The 16283-nt window shown below is 55.8% G+C and overlaps 6 protein-coding genes across 6 annotated transcripts; 2 read left to right on the plus strand and 4 right to left on the minus strand.

Annotated features, from left to right (window-relative positions):
- Positions 1–723: 723 nt before the first annotated feature.
- Positions 724–2369, minus strand: LTHEOB_11323 (RING finger protein (Zin); the record flags this gene model as incomplete). The annotated part of the gene is made up of 2 exons (XM_035508067.1): positions 724–1424; positions 1478–2369. The coding sequence occupies 2 exons, from the start codon at positions 2367–2369 to the stop codon at positions 724–726; spliced, it is 1593 nt and encodes a 530-aa protein (XP_035366540.1).
- A 4180-nt stretch (positions 2370–6549) lies between these two features.
- On the plus strand, positions 6550–7185 carry LTHEOB_11324 (uncharacterized protein; the record flags this gene model as incomplete). Its single annotated transcript, XM_035508068.1, has 2 exons — positions 6550–6830; positions 6888–7185. The coding sequence occupies 2 exons, from the start codon at positions 6550–6552 to the stop codon at positions 7183–7185; spliced, it is 579 nt and encodes a 192-aa protein (XP_035366541.1).
- A 125-nt stretch (positions 7186–7310) lies between these two features.
- On the minus strand, positions 7311–8972 carry LTHEOB_11325 (Peptidase; the record flags this gene model as incomplete). The annotated part of the gene is made up of 1 exon (XM_035508069.1): positions 7311–8972. The coding sequence occupies one exon, from the start codon at positions 8970–8972 to the stop codon at positions 7311–7313; it is 1662 nt and encodes a 553-aa protein (XP_035366542.1).
- A 381-nt stretch (positions 8973–9353) lies between these two features.
- On the minus strand, positions 9354–11066 carry LTHEOB_11326 (uncharacterized protein; the record flags this gene model as incomplete). Its single annotated transcript, XM_035508070.1, has 1 exon — positions 9354–11066. One exon carries the CDS (start codon positions 11064–11066, stop codon positions 9354–9356), a length of 1713 nt encoding a protein of 570 aa, XP_035366543.1.
- A 364-nt stretch (positions 11067–11430) lies between these two features.
- On the plus strand, positions 11431–13283 carry LTHEOB_11327 (Zinc finger-domain-containing protein; the record flags this gene model as incomplete). The annotated part of the gene is made up of 3 exons (XM_035508071.1): positions 11431–12211; positions 12259–12278; positions 12759–13283. 3 exons carry the CDS (start codon positions 11431–11433, stop codon positions 13281–13283), a joined length of 1326 nt encoding a protein of 441 aa, XP_035366544.1.
- Positions 13284–13516: 233 nt separating this feature from the next.
- LTHEOB_11328 (Transciption factor family protein) lies at positions 13517–13942 on the minus strand (the record flags this gene model as incomplete). Its single annotated transcript, XM_035508072.1, has 1 exon — positions 13517–13942. The coding sequence occupies one exon, from the start codon at positions 13940–13942 to the stop codon at positions 13517–13519; it is 426 nt and encodes a 141-aa protein (XP_035366545.1).
- Between the last annotated feature and the right edge of the window lie 2341 nt (positions 13943–16283).

The raw sequence follows: 16283 nt of genomic DNA on the forward strand, positions 1-16283 counted from the left end.
GCTTCTGCCCGGCCGTCCTCGAAAGCGACCTAAAACCGCATGGCTACAGCCCCCTACTGCAGCATTGGGCTAGGCACGCGGAATTCTGAGAGGATGGACCTGAATCTATGGCGAGATGAGGTGTATAGCACTATATGGGGCAGAGGAACAAGCTTTTGCTGCTTTGTGGGGCATTTCGAGAAGAGGTGACGACCAAGAGAGACTCGTGTAGCGAGAAGAGTGACAGGGCTGACGTTGATGATATTGGGCTCTGCGAACTTTAATAACAGGTCCCATTTGCCATTTTGTCTGAAAATTGCCATTCCGGCTTGGTTGATCGAAATGCCCTTGAGCTATCGTGTGCCACAAGTCGGACTTCACATCGCCTGCAGGTTGTCAGCAGTCTAAGCTTGATCGTAGCATGTATCTAAATACGTTTCCCTTACGACTAGCTGCTGTGGTCCCTTAAATTCCCTGTTGCAGCCATAGTGCACTGGCATGCATTCTGACACTGATTGAGCCTGCAATGAGAGAGCTGAAGTGCGGCAAAAATGCAATACTACGTTCCTCAAGAGGCAGCAGGGCAGGATAGGATGCAGTCAAATTAAAGATGTAAGCGCCCTAGCCAAGTAAGGCAACAAGCAGCGATCGACTTTCCACTGGTGGCGCACGGAGGAAGCTCCGGCGCGAGGGCGATCCACACGCCACGCTTATCCCGACCGACAAATCGCACGAAGATCTTCACTACTGCTGCCGGCGCCTCTTCCCCTTCACGTGCGCGGCGTCGATGTGCGCCACCAGATCCAAGTCCTCCTCGTCGCAGAACGGGCACTCGACCAGACGGACAGCCTCACGCCGCCCCTCCGCTTTCAGAGCGTCCATCCACGCTTTAGCCGCCTTGTTCGCCTTGTCGTGCTTGTCCAGCAGCGGGACCAGTGCCTCCTTCTGCGCCACCCAGGCCCTGTAGATGGCGTGGCGGGTGCCCTTCTTCTTCTCCTCCTCCTCTCCGCAATTCGCCAGCAGCGCTTTCTCAACCCGCTTGACCAAGCCCTCCACGTGCTTCTTCACCTGCGCTCTGGCGTCCCTCTCCGAGCCCGCTTCCGCCGCCGCCCTCGTCACGTCCAGTCCGACGTGCCGCAGCTCCTTCGGCAGCTCCTCCGCGAACGAGACCTCGTGGCCGGCGAGTATGCTGTCGCCGAGCGCGAAGGTGGCGTGCGGCCAGTAGGGCGGGAGCAGCAGGGTCTCGCCCGCGCGCTGCAGGATGGCGAAGCCTCCGCTCAGCCGACGACGACGTTGCGCCGCCGCATCGTGGTGGCGGCAGCAGCTCTGCAGTCGGTTTCGCTGGCCGGACGCGGCGGCTAGCGCGGTGAGGTTGGATGGGCTGGGCGGGTAGAAGAGCCAGAGCTTGGGGCCGCCCCAAAGGGTTTCCATGCCGTACGTGGTGTCTGGGAAGAAGCAAGGAGGAAAGAGTTAGCAACTGGGGAATTGGGTTGGTGACCGGGGGGGAGCTTGCCGTGGTGCAGATCTACAAAGACGCCGCGCGGCGTCACGTTGGCGCTCGCTTCCTGGACTTCCAGCATCGTGCGCTTTCCGAGCGTCTGCGGCAATGCTCTGTCCGACTCAAGGCGTTGCGCAGGCGCGTTCATGATGTACGAGCGGGGGCAGGAGTCGGCGCTGGTGTCTGGCATCATTATGGATGTCATGATACTTGACTTTTCCTGTTGGATGTCGGCGTCGGATGGCTTCAGCTCCTGATCAGCGCACCAGACCTGACCCTTGCCGGGATCCATCACATCGGCCAAGATGCTCTTGCACACGTCCGTAAAAGTGTGCTCTCGATTCCAGTGCTGCCACGGGGATACCTGCGGGCGCTCGGTATCCAGCGTCGGCTCCACGGCGCTGCTGTCTTTGACGAGGGGCGCCTCGAGAAAGGCAGCGAGAGCAGGGATGCGGTCCGGGTCGAAACCAAAGCCCCGGAGAACCGACGGCACGTCGCTGTGCTTTTCACCGGGGCAATGGCGTTTTGGCGGCGGCGCAGGTGCGACATCAGCGTCGCGCTTCCTATTACAACGAGTTTTGATGGGATGCCCAAGGCTCTGCGCGGCTCTCTCTACATCCTTGGGGGCATATGGGAGGGCTTCGTTACTACCGTTGGAGCGGTTTTGACGCGCATGAATGATGGCGTCTCGTGCAACAGACCACTGGACATCTTCCTTAGATAGGTTGCTTAGGTTTTCGAGGAACCGTATGGAGCGGAGGGGAGATTCGCCAAAAGAGTCGATTAGCTGTTCCACGGTGGAATTCCACCTTGACTGAGATAAGGTGCTGACGGAGGAGCGATAATGTTTTTTACCGAGGACAATATGTATGTCATCTAGCTCCCTAGCCATGTTGACGGGTTGTCAGAACTGTCAGCGTTGTCAACGTTGACGGGTTGACAGCGTTGACGGGTTGACAGCGTTGACGCGTTGACAGCGTTGACGGGCTGCGTTGGCGCGTTGACTTCGTTGACGCGTTGACAGCGTTGACGGGCTTCGTTGACGCGTTAACGCGTTCACGCGTTGTATGCGTTGACAATGTTAAGTGAGCACGGCGCGTGACGGCTTAAAGATCCTTTGTCTCGGGGAAAGCGAGCATCTGTCAACGGAACGAGGTCACATTATGCATGAGGAGTCCGAATCCCCTTCAACCAAAGGCCGATATGCGTTAACCTGTCATAATACGTCCCCTACACGCACGATTGATTGAAAGACACGGCAAGCACCATTACTCTCAGCTCGTATGGTCATCAATCCTAATCCCTTCAGCCTGGCCGTACCGTGACACTTCCTCGATGAAATGCTCAAGCTTATTCGCCATGACGTAGCAGTAACCAGCAGCGCACCAGATTCCCCTGTACGGCCTGCAATTCGAACATATATTCTGGCTTCTACGGCTATCTGGGCAAGCAGCCCCCTGGCCCTGGAAGCCGATTAACCCTTGGTAGATACAAGATTCTTAAGCCCACATTTGCATCTCAACCGTCACGATAAACACCGACGCTGCAAGTAAATTACTGCTGATTTCTCAGCCTCCAGGAATATGCGATGCTTACGGCTCATAGCCCGGATGAGAAAGCGCACGAGACAGAGAAGAATTACACGTAACTGGGTGTCTTCATCCACTGGCTGTTTCACAGACTTGAGTCCGGAGACGGCGATGAACATTCCACTCGCCCATGAATATACCGTAACAATAATAACCCGCTTCTTTTCCTAGGTTGTACGTTAGAAAGCGTCGAGATATCCGATGGAAAACTTACTCCCATGACATTCTCTGGCCTTGATGCATGCAGGTGCCTAATGCCTCATCTAGGAACTCCGGAGGAGCGGAGACATCGATAAGAGCGGTAAGCATCGGCAGCTCGCCAGAGAGACTTCCATGTCTTTCGTTCGTGGAAAACCGATATGGCTGAAGACTTTCGGGGAAAAGCGTATGCACCCAAGGCTGTTCCCGCCGTGGACCAAGTCTCCGATTGCGTGTCGGTAGTTCAAGAAATGCGAGTGTCTGCAATTACCCAAGTAGACATGCACGTCCCATCAATTGCTTGCATCTTCCCCCACCTCACAGTGGAAATTTCTACGTTTCCGAAACACTGTAGAACAGATGCGGCCCAGATATGTGTGTCATCCTGAGAGGTACATCATGGCGAATGCTCGCTCCAAAGGCCAGGGCCCGGCGTTGGGGTCGTCCGCGGATGTGTGAGCCGCCATCGCCGAATGCGAGGTGTACTGGGATGCTCCGTCAGAGAGTGGGTAAGATTACTGATGGGCTGTGTCTAGAGTCAGCGCGGGGAGTGGCTCTGCGAATGCGGGAGAGAACCTAGTGCAGATGCGCTCGCTCGCGCGACAGAAGCTGGATGCTCCGCGTTCCCGTCAAACGCTGCCTCTGTTCACCGACTCCCACGGCCACGGTCCGGCCATCAGAGACTCTGCGCCAAGAGATGCAGCTCGCGACACTTGGCCAAGCCCTGCGACAGGTCAACCTGCAGAAGAAAAAACAGCGCTTGTATTACACCGTCAGACACGTTAGCTGCTAAGTGTCATGCAGCCGGCCGTGGTCCTGCAGTTGGAGAAGAATCCTTGCCCAAGCATGAAAGGATATGTGCGTCACTCCGACCTTGCTTCAGCGGGTCAGACCACACGGCACGCACGGTTCGCTTCGCATCCGACGCCTGGTAGGCTAGTCCGAAATCGGACAGCGAATCCACGGGTCGGTAGCGTTTCGTCGAGATTGCCGCACAGCTATTTCCGCCCGTCTGCTGTGATGCGTCTCCACTTTCATCCGTTACCTGCCCACGCTTGACGTGGTGCAAGCAGCACATGAAGCGACCGTGTCTCTGTTCAATGGAAACAACTGACCTACGCCAGCCTGCCAGCTGGTCGATGCGGCCCACTTTTACCTTAGAGAAGAACACCAAAACACGCCTGCAAGCGCTTCATATAATAGTTGTATTGCGATGCAATTTTGTAGGACTAAAGAAAAAACATCAAAAAAATTTTATGGGGGTGGTGCTGCAGGTTTTGTAATGAAATGGGGTGGGTTTAACAAACGGAGTGGAGTTGCAAAATGATTGGGTACGCGAGGTCAATATTATTTATTTTAATAAATCTTAAACAACATGCTAGCGTGACTTAGAAGGGCATGCACAACTCCTTGTGCGATACTTCAATTCTCTCCAGTGATTTCCACCACGGTCGACTCGGCCCCCGACATAATATCCGGAGATTTGTGCCTATGAACTTTCCCCTTGCACGCCATGCGCGGCACACCCCCAGGGCATAATAACGCCCAAAGGAGCGTCGTTTGTGCATCTACCATCTTCAAGGTGGCAGCTGACGGTCTCTATCTGGTTCCGATAGCGGCGGAGCCCGAGGACTACACTACTTCTGGAGGTCGACGCAAAATGCCTCCCCAAAGTGAATGGTGGCGCTGTTATGAACTTTCCACATCATTGCTCTCATAGCCAGATCGAGCTGGCCATTACTTCCGATCACCCTTTACAGGCGATTGCAACTATGTCCGTTGCAAGTATAGATGCGAGAGAGCTGAATTGACGAATCTCCCACTCTTAAATGATCCAGCTGCTTACGCATATTCTTAGAAATTTTCCTTTTCAGCTTATTTTTCAGAGGAATGCTCAATTATTACAAAGGTTTCCCCGATCCGTCTGGAATGCTACAGTCCCTCTTGGCAAGAGGCTTAGCTACCGTGCCCATTTTTCAATCTCGGCTTATTGATGCATGTTCAAGCGTTTAGAGAAGGCCATTACAAAAAAAAAAGAATGAATGAAAAGCAGCAGAAAAGGCATTCACCAAGGCTGCCGAATCCGTAAAGTGAGATGTTGCCATTTCCATCCTAACTGCATCGCCACTGAAATCCACGTCCGGCGTAGGCAGAATAAACGCCGCGTTCAGCCCCACGATGTCGTACAGCTCCGCCGTCATGACGTATCCAGGGGCGCCCAACACCATGCCTTGCGTGTGAATGTCGTCGTATACGGGGACGGCCGCGATGCCCGCCCGCTCTGCCGCCTCCATGGCCGTCCAAACCGCATCCTTGGCCGCCTGCCGGCCCCCGCCGCGGTCTAGCGCGATGTGCGCCCGCTCCTGCATCAGCCGGCTGATCTCCCGGTGAAGCTTGGAACGACTGAGATGCGCGAAGCGTGCCTTTTTGCATCACCAGAAGAAGACGGCGCACTTCCGCTTGTACCGGATCTTGCATCGTCGTGGGATTGGTGCTGCTGTCGTTCCTGGTCGTCGCCTTGGTTCTCGTTTTGATGCTCACGTTCGCTGCGAGATGGTGAATACCAACTGGTTGCTGCGTTGGTGGACATGTTGAGACAGAGAGAGATGGGTTGTAGAAAGAGCCAGAGCTCCGAAGAAGAAAGACGGGAAAACATGGCCAAATAGTCTGTTTGTCTGGACAACTGGTACAAGCAGGTAGAGCACTCTTTTTTTTTGTTCGATCATAGGCAAATGGGTAAAAGTTTCCTAAAAGGTGCCATCTACAAACTCCTACGTCTCTCCAGAATTTTCTTCCGCATGGTTTTGCACTCCCCATCAACGATTGCTCTAAATGACATGACGGACAAGTAGGGCGCCAAAAATGCGCCAATCCGCGATATTTACTGCCAAGGTGTTACCACAGGAAATGGGATAAGGGCAAACGTTACTGTTTCCACCACAAGTCACAGCACCCGGACTCAGGATCTGTGGCCCCACGAACTCTGCCACAGGCTCGGCAGACAGTCGATCCTACGAGGCACACAGGCAAAACGGCAAGTCCGGCTAGGCCACACCAGGGGAATCCTCCTCCTCCTCCCCTTCCTCCTCTGAAAATCACGGTGAATCTCCGCCTCTTGCTGGACAACAGCAGTGTACCGCCCAAGAACGATGGCGATTCTCGATTCCAGCCTGCGCCACCACGACCACCACCACCAACAACAACACGAGCACCGGCACCAGCACCAGCAGCAACAGCAACAGCAACAGCCACTCGGCAATCGCCCACCACCATTATCGTCAGCGGATGACCCGGCCCCGAACCAGCACGAAAAGCGGTCGTCGATCAGCCGATCTTTCCCTCGCCGCGCAGCTCGACGCCGGTTCGCCCGCCGCTCGCGACGCCGCCGCTGCTGCTCCAGCAAAGAAGACCGACGGCCCGCGTTGGGAGGAGCGGCGGCCGTTGTTTGAGGGTGGCGGCGGAAGTAGTGGCACCACAACGCCGATCGTTTCGGTGGCACCAGTGTGTCAGGGAAGGGGTTTGGCAGTAGGGGTAGAGGAGGAGGAAGAAGAAGAGGAGGAGAAGGAGTAGGAGGAGGAAGCAGCAGTCCACAGTGCGCGCCACCGACGTCGTCCACCTACGAGCCGGAGGAGAGTCAGAAACATCAGAAACGCTCCGACCACGCCGCCGCTTCCTGCGCCGCCATCTGGCCTCAACTTGCGCGACCCTTTCGAATCTGTGGACGCGCATGCTACTGCGGCGACGATGCGGCAGATCTCTTGCCTGCCGTCGCCGTCGTCGCCGTCGTCGTCCTCAGAGGACGAGAGCGAGGATGAGGAGGAGGAAGGTGCAGTGGAGCAGACGGACGCATTCACGGCGGGCAGCAGCGGTTCGGACAGCCAGGAGGAAGAAGAGGAAGATTGGGGTGGTTGGTGGGATTGAAAAAAAGTTTCTAAGCTAAGGAAGGAGAAGAAAAGAAAAAACAAGAGAAAGCAAATAAATGCCAAAAAAGCAGTAAAAACACAATCGTGCCGCTCAACCATCCTCCCTCCCTTTTCGAAACAGTCTCACTCCCTGGCCTTATCATCATCCGGAGAGGCTTGTGGAAAGTTTGGCAGGCAAGCTTTGAAATACTCATGTAGCTTAGTCGTGTCGTGCAAGCCCATACCTTCATTCCATTCATGGATTGCCTTTCCAAACTCTGCCCATGTATCATGAAGTTGTACGCGCGCCCAGTGCCATTTCTCTGAGCTACTAACGCCGCGATCATCGCGTGACTTGCAGATTCTAGCCACACGATTGACTTCAGGCCCCATTGAAGTTTCGTTCCAGGTCTGCCGAAGAGCGGTGTCGAGTAGTCTCACATCAGTCTTGATCTGAAGTAGATAAGTGATGACATCTGTGAAGGTCTTGTAGTCTTCCTTAGGTGCTTCATACTTCGGAGGCTCCGGGTCGATTATCCAGCTCATGATAGTAGTAAGGACCGGTATGTTGCATTTGTACAGTGACGTACTCCATCGGGCGTTCCATTCGGTCAGGGTGGCGTTTACGCGTTTCTCGTCATCAAGTGCCTTCGCCGCACGAGAAGCGATGTCGAGACATGTAAACTTCTCAATCTTGAGGTAGAGCACTATGCAGGCTTCGATGCGTTCTAAAACCTTTTCAGAGGCTGTAATTAAACTCTGGAGTGATTCCCGAAGGTTGTCGTACACATGACACACACTCTCCCAGTGCATTTGCGAAGTAAGCTCGCGGCCAGTCCAGGGACGACTTCTAGAAGAGGGTGAAAGCTCCGATTCACGGTCGTTAAGGTGCGCCGCCTCTTGCATGAACCATTGTGGACCACTCTTGTTGTACTTGTTCTCGTGATCCCAGGTGTCCTCAATGTCCAGCCCGCCATTCACGAGCACTTCGCGAATTTGACTCTCGAAATGTCTCACCGGATCTCTGGCATTGGATGTAGCCTTTATCAGTTCTAGAGCATCATCCATGATTTCATGGGTAGAAGCGTTGGAGATCTGGACTGGCCATAGGATTCTCAGAGAAGTGCGTAGCTCCTCCGAGTTGGTATGTGCTTGAATGCTTGCATGAGTCATCTTTCGTGGAGCCATGCTCATGACCACAGCATTGTGGCTTAGGTTGGCGTATACTTTGTTACGAAGTTCGTCCATGTAGTAAGCGTTGATGCTGTCGTTCATCCTAGGTTCGGGTGCAGGTGTGGCCAGCATGGCCAGCACGAGAGATACGGCTGCGATTGCGGCAATGCTGAGAAGACCAAGTAGCCACCAGGAGTGTACGAGGCGAGAGGGGGCCGTGTCCACGTCCGTAGTCGATGATGCCGAAGAATCAGAGGACTCGACACTAACTTGGCTAGGGCTCGAAGGGTAGTCGTGCGGAGTGCCAGACATGTCGCTCGAAGGGCAGCTGTGCGGAGCGCCAGACGTGTCGCTCGACGGGGAGCTTTGTGGAGTGCTGGACGTGTCGCTTGAAGGGTAGCTTGGGGGAGTGCCAGACGTGTCGCTTGAAGGTTCGCCGTAGAGGAATGAGAAACAAGATTCTAAACCCTCATCGAAAAACGTTTCCTCTGACGCGGCGGAAGTGGCGTCGGACGCGGCGTCTGAAGACGCGCTTCGCGAAGAAGCGCTACTTGAAGAATTGGAATACACGTCAGAGGACGCGTCGGAAACGCCGTCGGAGCCGGCGTCGGCAGAGGTGCCTGTCGAAGGCATATTCGAAGCGGCGTTTGCAAAGAGCCGACGCCTAAGTGTCGTCTCTAGGAACGCGGCACGAAAAGGGCGGTCATACCGGTCGGCTTGCTCTAGATAAAGGTTTAGATCGTGGGATGGCAGCTCTTTCAGCAAGCGGGCAAGCCCATCGGGCACAGGATGGGGGCTCGTGAACGCGCTGACCCTTTCAATGTTAGAGGCCATGGGGAGAGAGTGGGAGAATGTGTGTCGTGAAGAGAAGACGCGACCAAACGCATTATTTGTACCCAGGCGCGCGGAAGCGTTGGACCGTGCGTTGCCTGGCAACCACCCAAAGAGGTAAAATTCCAGTTTTTCTCGCGTCTTGCCAGATGCTCGCGTCTACTTCTGAGATGACTAAGCCAACTACAGTACTTTCTCGCGACGCGACACCAAATACTCTAGCTGGTCATCTTTGTTGACCTGATGTTCCATCACAGCCTGCATTACTGCATCCGACAACTTCGCATCGCGCTCTCCATGCCCATCCTCCTCCTTCGCTAATGCAGGAGCTGGAGTTGCTGTAACCTCTCTTATTGCCGCCAGCAACTGCGCATCGCGTTCTCCATGCCCATCCTCCTCCTTCGCTAATGCAGGAGCTGGAGTTGCTGTAACCTCTCTTATTGTCGCCAGCAACTGCGCATCGCGTTCTCCATGCCCATCCTCCTCTCTCGCCAACACAGAAGGCGGAGTTGCTGTGACCTCCCTAATTGCCGCCAACAACTGCGCATCGCGCCCACTATGCGCGTTCTCTCTCGCTAACACAGGAGGCGGAGTTGCTGTAACCTCCCTAATTGCCGCCAACAACTGTAAATCGCGCCCACTATGCGCATCCTCCCTCGCCAATACAGGAGCTGGTGTTGCTGTGACCTCCCTAATTGCCGCCAGCAACTGCGCATCGCGCCCACCAGGCGCATCCTCCTCTCTCACCGACACAGGCGGCGGCGGAGCTGCCACAAGCTCCCTTATTGCCGCCTGCAACCGCGCATCGCGCTGACTACTACTCTCTTCGTTGTCGTTGCCGAAGGAGCTGGGCAACTCGATGCCAGGACGACGACGCTCTTCTTGCGAGCTGCTGCTGCTGCTGCTGTTTCCCGCACCGCCACCGTCGTCTCCTCTGACAACCGACGACGACGACGACGACGACGACGACGGGTTGCCGCCGTGAATGGTTCGTATGAGGAGGAGGAGGCTGCCGTGATGATGATTCCCGTCGCCGGGATGTTCTTGCAACTCCGTGTTTTCGGGCTGCTGCTGCTGCTGCTGTTGGGCAGATTCCTCCTCGCGCAGGGCTGCTACTGCTGCTGCTGCTGCTGGCGGAGGAGAAGGTGGTGGTGGCCGATGGGGCGGTTGAGGCGGTTGAGGTGGTGGTGCTGCGGCTTGGAGGCGGGGAGAGTCAGGTAGAGGGGTGACGACGGCCCTGGAGCGCGGGGTGGTTTCTGACGCAGGAGCCTGGGATGGTGGTGGGTGTCGAGGTTCATCGTCGTCGTCGTCGTCGGAAAGGATGGACACGCGGGAGCTGCTGCCGTTGGGTGTGTCTAGGATATGCTCGGGTTGGAGGACTTGGTGCCGCACCCCATCTATGGGAATGCCGATGTTCAAAGCTTCACTTTGAGTCGGGTTTTGGGTAGGCGGCCGTTGGTGCTCTTGTGTGTGAGTGACGACCAACGGTTGATCTCTCGGCTCAGGGGAGGTCTGCTCAGGGAACGTTGGCTCAGGATCGGCTGGCTCGGTATCGGTTTGCTCAGGATCGATTGTCTCAGGATCAGTTGGTTCCGGATCGGTCTGCTCAGGAGAGGTTGGCTCAGGAGAGGTTGGCTCAGGATCAGTTTGCTCAGGATCGGTCGGCTCGGGATCGGTTGGCTCAGGGGAGGTTGGCTCACGGAAGGTCGGCTCGCGGGAGGTTGGGTTCCGGGAGGTCGGCTCATTGCGGTTCGGATCATGGTAGATACAGTAGCGTATGCCATGTTGATGCCACCTTTTGCAACTAATCGCTATTCTACAAGGCCATCCTTGTCTAGTAGTGCCTCGACAGTGGTGGAGGGGAAGTGTCGAATCACTGCTACGTCTGTCTGCCATGTTTCTGATTATGAAAGGAATGGGGAATAGTAGAGGTTGGCAGTGGAGGTTGACAGCCGGTAGAAAAGTGGTTTACGGAAGGTTGTATTTGTTATAGTCCGGGGTTTGATAGAGTAAAACGTCAGGTTTGCTAGCGAGAAGTTGTACGGGCTTCGAGAACAGACCGTAGGACAAAGTAATAATAGTTATCAGAGCGTGACATGAAATCGATTGTCTAGAATATTCCTCCTTTCCTGCATGGAATGTTTCCTCTTTGCTGCTCAGAATGTTTCCTTTTTCCTGCTTGGAATGTTTCCTGTCTAGAAATTTCTATTCCCCTTCTTTATAAACGCGCCCTTAACCTCTATTCCACACCAAAGCAACCATGGACACCCTACCCACAGTTCAGTGTGCTTTTATCAAAGCGGAAGGTGAACAATGTCGAAAGAAGGTCAAAGATCGGTCCGGCTACTGCAATCACCATAGGGGAAAAGAACAAACCCAGATGTCAACACAAGAGACAGCCCAGGAGTCGGCGCTCGAGGAACTAGCGATGGCAGAGGACAGCGGAGACCTTCTACTCCCGCTTCGACCGGCAGTTGATGTGAACAGGACTGCTGAAGCGTCTACTGAGCAGATACAGCGTAGCACCCAGGCTGACTTGGAGGAGCTCGTGTCAGCGACAACTCAGCAGACACAGCGCGGCACCCAGGCTGACTTGGAGGAGCCCATGCCAGCGACAACTCAGCAGACACAGCGCGGCACCCAGGCTGACTTGGAGGAGCCCGTGTCAACGACAACTCCCACTCCTATTCAGCCATCAGACCAGAAAATGCAGACAGATGTCGCTCAAACCCCCCCCTCCATCAACGACAAAACGAAACTGCGCGTTTTCGAGCTCATTAAGCATCGCAATGTCGTTGAGCAGAAGCTCTTCGAGTGTTTCCAGCCACTGCTTAGTGACGGCAAGGCTTTTCTGGAGGAAATGGACAGGGTGAGGGAGATGGTGGAAAAGAACGGAGGATCGGTCATTTACATCGTCGACGAAACTACTAGAAGAAGGGCAGAAACCAACCCCAAGCTTGTGATGATTGTAAAGCTATGCCAAGAGTTGGACGTCCGCATGGCGGTTCTGACGAACGAAAAGGTCCTGTTGAGAAAGAAGAGTGAGTAGTCAAGACGGAATGTGGTGTGCGCTTGTGGTAGACCAAAGGGTCCTATTGGGAGGGAAGAGTGGGTGATCCAGGAACAAACGCGGTGTTCTCGATTGTACATAGATTCCGCAATGCCCTAATCAGCGGGCCACCGCATGAGGCGAAACCATCTTGTTTTTTTTCCCCCATCCACAACAATTTCTTGAGCAAACGACTTGATTCTTGTTCGCTACTGCCCACCACGCTGTGACGCCCTCAAATCTCCGCGAGGAAGAGACAAGGAAAAGAAAAAAAATGGCCAGGCGCGACGACATCATTCTCACCATGACCCACGGTGTCGATCAGCCTGCCACGCAGGCCCACCACCCACTGCTCCGCGATCCCTGCCCGATCTGTCTCGAACGCCTTGAGTACGAGACGCTCTGCATCATCCAATGTGGTGTGTACATGCCCCCCCCATCCATCCATCTATCAACAGTGAACTGACCAACCTTCCGCGGGCCACCTCTTCTGCCACGACTGCATCGCGACGGCCCTTCGGCACCAGCTGCGCGCACAGCCGGAGGCGATCGATGAGGACGATGATGATGTTGCGACCCTGGAGGTCATCCGGTGCCCCGTTTGCCGCTTCGCCGCCCCTCCCACCGCCGTCTATCCCGTGCCCCTCGACCGCGCCGGCGAGCCGTACGACCCGCGCCCCGTCCCCGGCGCCTTCGATCCCTTCATGCTCGCCGCCTGCGAGCAGGAGGCCACGGATGAGCAGGAGGAACAGACCCGCCTGGAGGAGGAGCTGAAAACCGCCCTCCAGCAGCAGCAGCAGCAGCAGCAGCAGCAGGAGGAGGAGGAGGAGACTGCCGGTGCTGTTGACGCTGCCGATGCCGACGACGACGAAGACCACGACCACGACGACCACGGACCTTTCGTGGCGGACTGCATTGTTGCCTACGACGCCCTGACGGACTCATGCACAGTCAGGTGGCTTGCGGTCGGCGGAGGCACCTTGGTAACGCAAGAACTGATGCCAGGCTTGGTTGCCGCTGCCAGAGTGGTCGCGGGTGGAGAGAGTTGGATCCTCGCAGAGTGAGGCGCTGCAGAGCTTGGTCCTTGATTCGGGAGGCATGGCCCTTGTGTCCGCTCGGAAAGAAATGTCTGTTTTTGCTTTGGATCTCTTGTTACACTACTAGAGACAGAGGAACATGCCTGTACTTGAACTGCCAAATAAAGAAGACTTCTCAGTCCACATTCTCCCCGCAACCGCTCCCCCCCTACCGCCCAATCGACCATCTTCCATTCCATGTCGTTCTTGGTCTCCATGTCTCACGGCCGATGCTGGTAGCAGGTGCCGTCGGCAAGCTTGGTCGTCCGCTTGCAGCGCTGGCCGTTAGCTAGGATGGTACTGCACTGCCGAGCTACCGGGGGCGTGTCGCGGCCATCCTGACTCTGGTCTCGATGTGGCTCGGCGGCGTTGGCACTGGCGTCACTGGCGTCACTGTTCCTGGCGTTGATACTGCCGTGACTATTCCAGAAGTTGGCACTGGTGTCACTGGCGTCACTGTTCCTGGCGTTGACACTGCCGTGACTGTTCCTGAAGTTGGCGTTGGCACTGGTGTAACTGTTCCTGGCGTTGACACTGGCGCCACTGACGACACTGGCATAACGGGCGACACTGTTCCTGGCGTTGGCGTTTGCGACTCCGTCATCGTCGGTGTCAACGACGTCCATGTTCGTTGCGGACTGGATCATGATGATGCTGACGGCTGCTCGCGTAACAATTGTTAGACCTCGGTGCGGTCGGACAGCAGGACGACGACCGGGGGCCGCTGCTCACCTTCGTTCAGATGACGGCCACAGAATAGACCACCCGGATTGGCGCGCTTGCGACACTGCGTACCGCGGGCAAGCGATCCGATACACCTAGGCTCCCCCTCGTTTCGGCGCGTTCGTCGCGCCCAAGCCTGACTGTGTTTAATATGGAAGAAAAGAGTTAAGGTGGACCAAGAAATCCAAACGAAGATGAACTTGATGGGGACATTTTCGAAGACATCTACAAACCACCTAAACAGGAGGTAAGCAGATGTAAGAAAATCAATCAGGTTCGGCATGATAGATGTGGAGGAATGAAAGCTGGCTAGGAAGGGAGGATGGGCTAATTAGAGAGGTTGGACTTTTGTTTACACAATAAAAGCTGGCGTGTAACGCGTTTGCAGATGAACCAGTACCCGCCAAGACGCTAAATTTTGTGAAACAAAGACAATTTAGCCTTAAAAATAATCATATTTAGAAGTAGTTTGTACTGGGGCTACGGATACCGGACCTCTACCCAAGGTAGACGGGTAAGGCCGGCTTAGGCATTGGGGAGAGAGGGATAACGGAAATTTGGGGCCCCTCCCGCAAGGAAAGACGACTCCCCAGAAACACGAGCATGAGTCTCTCTCTCTCCCAGCAAAACCTACATGACAAGGCTTGAGCACAGGCACTTACTGTGAAGTAAGATCAGCAACGCATTACTAGCTTTATCTGGGCACTTGTTCACGAGACGGCGGCAAGCACCATAGTTCTCTGTTATCCGTCATCAATCTTTCCGCCGTAACTCCGGGATAGCGGTTGTGGTGCCAGCAAACAGGGCGGCGCCTCAATGACCAACCTGAGAATTATCCAAAGATCCTTGAGAAGCCATCGTATCAACGGGGCATCCGCATGGCAGAGAGCGACCCACGAGTTCTCTATAGCCGAAAGCCGTTGAGGAAGAGGCTCAGCGTTGTTGATGGTGGTTGCGTGGCCCTCGGCCTGGGATTCAAGGACGAGCAGGCGCTGCTCAATGGCAAAGAGGCGGTCGAGGATGTAGCCGTGGCAGGGCGAGCTCGGAGACGAGAAGCAGGTTCGAGGAGGTTGCGGCGGAGTTTTCACGCGAGGCTCGTCCTATTCAAGTAAGCAGCCAAGAGAAGGACCACTGCGAATGTTGATTTGCTTTTCCCGGCGGACAAAGACGCGCCAGCAGAGACAGGTATCACACTCGGGACGGGCGGCACTGCACCAGTTGTGGCAGCCTCGGCATTATTTCCCGTCGGACCAACGGCGCCTGGATGCCTTTCCCGTCCCTCCCCTCGTAGAACGTTTCGAAGGCGTGTTCGCAACACGGGGTCCGATCCTTCTCGGCCCAGCATTGAGAGCCGATCCATTCGCGCGTCGTTCTCTGCAGCCAAAATCGTCAACGTTCCAGCTTTGAATACTGACCTGAAGCACGCCAACAGATTACCACCGGCTCTGCTCCCCGAGGTAGGCTGGTAATGCTCGCTGGGCCAACAATGGTGGGGTTCTGCTTCAGCTGGACCCTCATCCTGACGACGTCGTATGCTGCGCACTTGGCGGCCCACGATGGCCGCACGGGTTCCGGTATCGTCGCCGCGCCGGATTCGGTTTTGATGTGGCGAATATGGCGGGGATCGACCAAGGCAAACAAGGCTGTGGGTGGTTGACTGACTTGGAGGGGGATGCGAATGCGAAACCGGAAAGCAGCGGTCTTGGTGGGGTTATCAAGGCCCAGAAAAAAAGAGTCGCCGGACGCGCGAGAGGCAGAAAGGTGTGGACAGATCCGCCTCGGTCCACGAGAGCACCACCGGAACGTCGTTCGCGACGTATCGATCGCGGGAGCTCGCGCTTGCTGCCACGGCGAGTGTCTGCAAAACCTGTGTCAGCACATGCACACGCAGAGCGGGCCCAACCGTCCGGCAGTGTCGCATTGCCATGAGCCCATTCCATGCGCGACCGCGACGCGTCTTTCGGCGTCCGAGGGCAGGATGGCCTGCTCTTGGTCTCCGCCGCCATGCTGTCCGTGAAGCCCCGACGGCCCGCTACCTAGCCCTTCACCCGTCCGTGCTTTGCGAGCAGTCCTGACTCTGTATGGCATGGTGTGGCGATGGACAAGAGTGGTCGTCCCGGAGGCTGTGCGCAGCGCGTGATGCCGCGATGACGATGGATGCTGTCGGCGGTTTGACGATGCGATGAGGTGGGCTGGGTTGGGCCTATGGTAGCAGGAGTGTCGGGCGGGCATGCCGTGAGCTGATGGACGTCCTCGCAGCGGTTC

The sequence above is a fragment of the Lasiodiplodia theobromae genome (assembly GCF_012971845.1).
Source record: "Lasiodiplodia theobromae strain AM2As chromosome Unknown scaffold_47, whole genome shotgun sequence".
NCBI classification, from domain to species: Eukaryota; Fungi; Ascomycota; class Dothideomycetes; order Botryosphaeriales; family Botryosphaeriaceae; genus Lasiodiplodia; species Lasiodiplodia theobromae.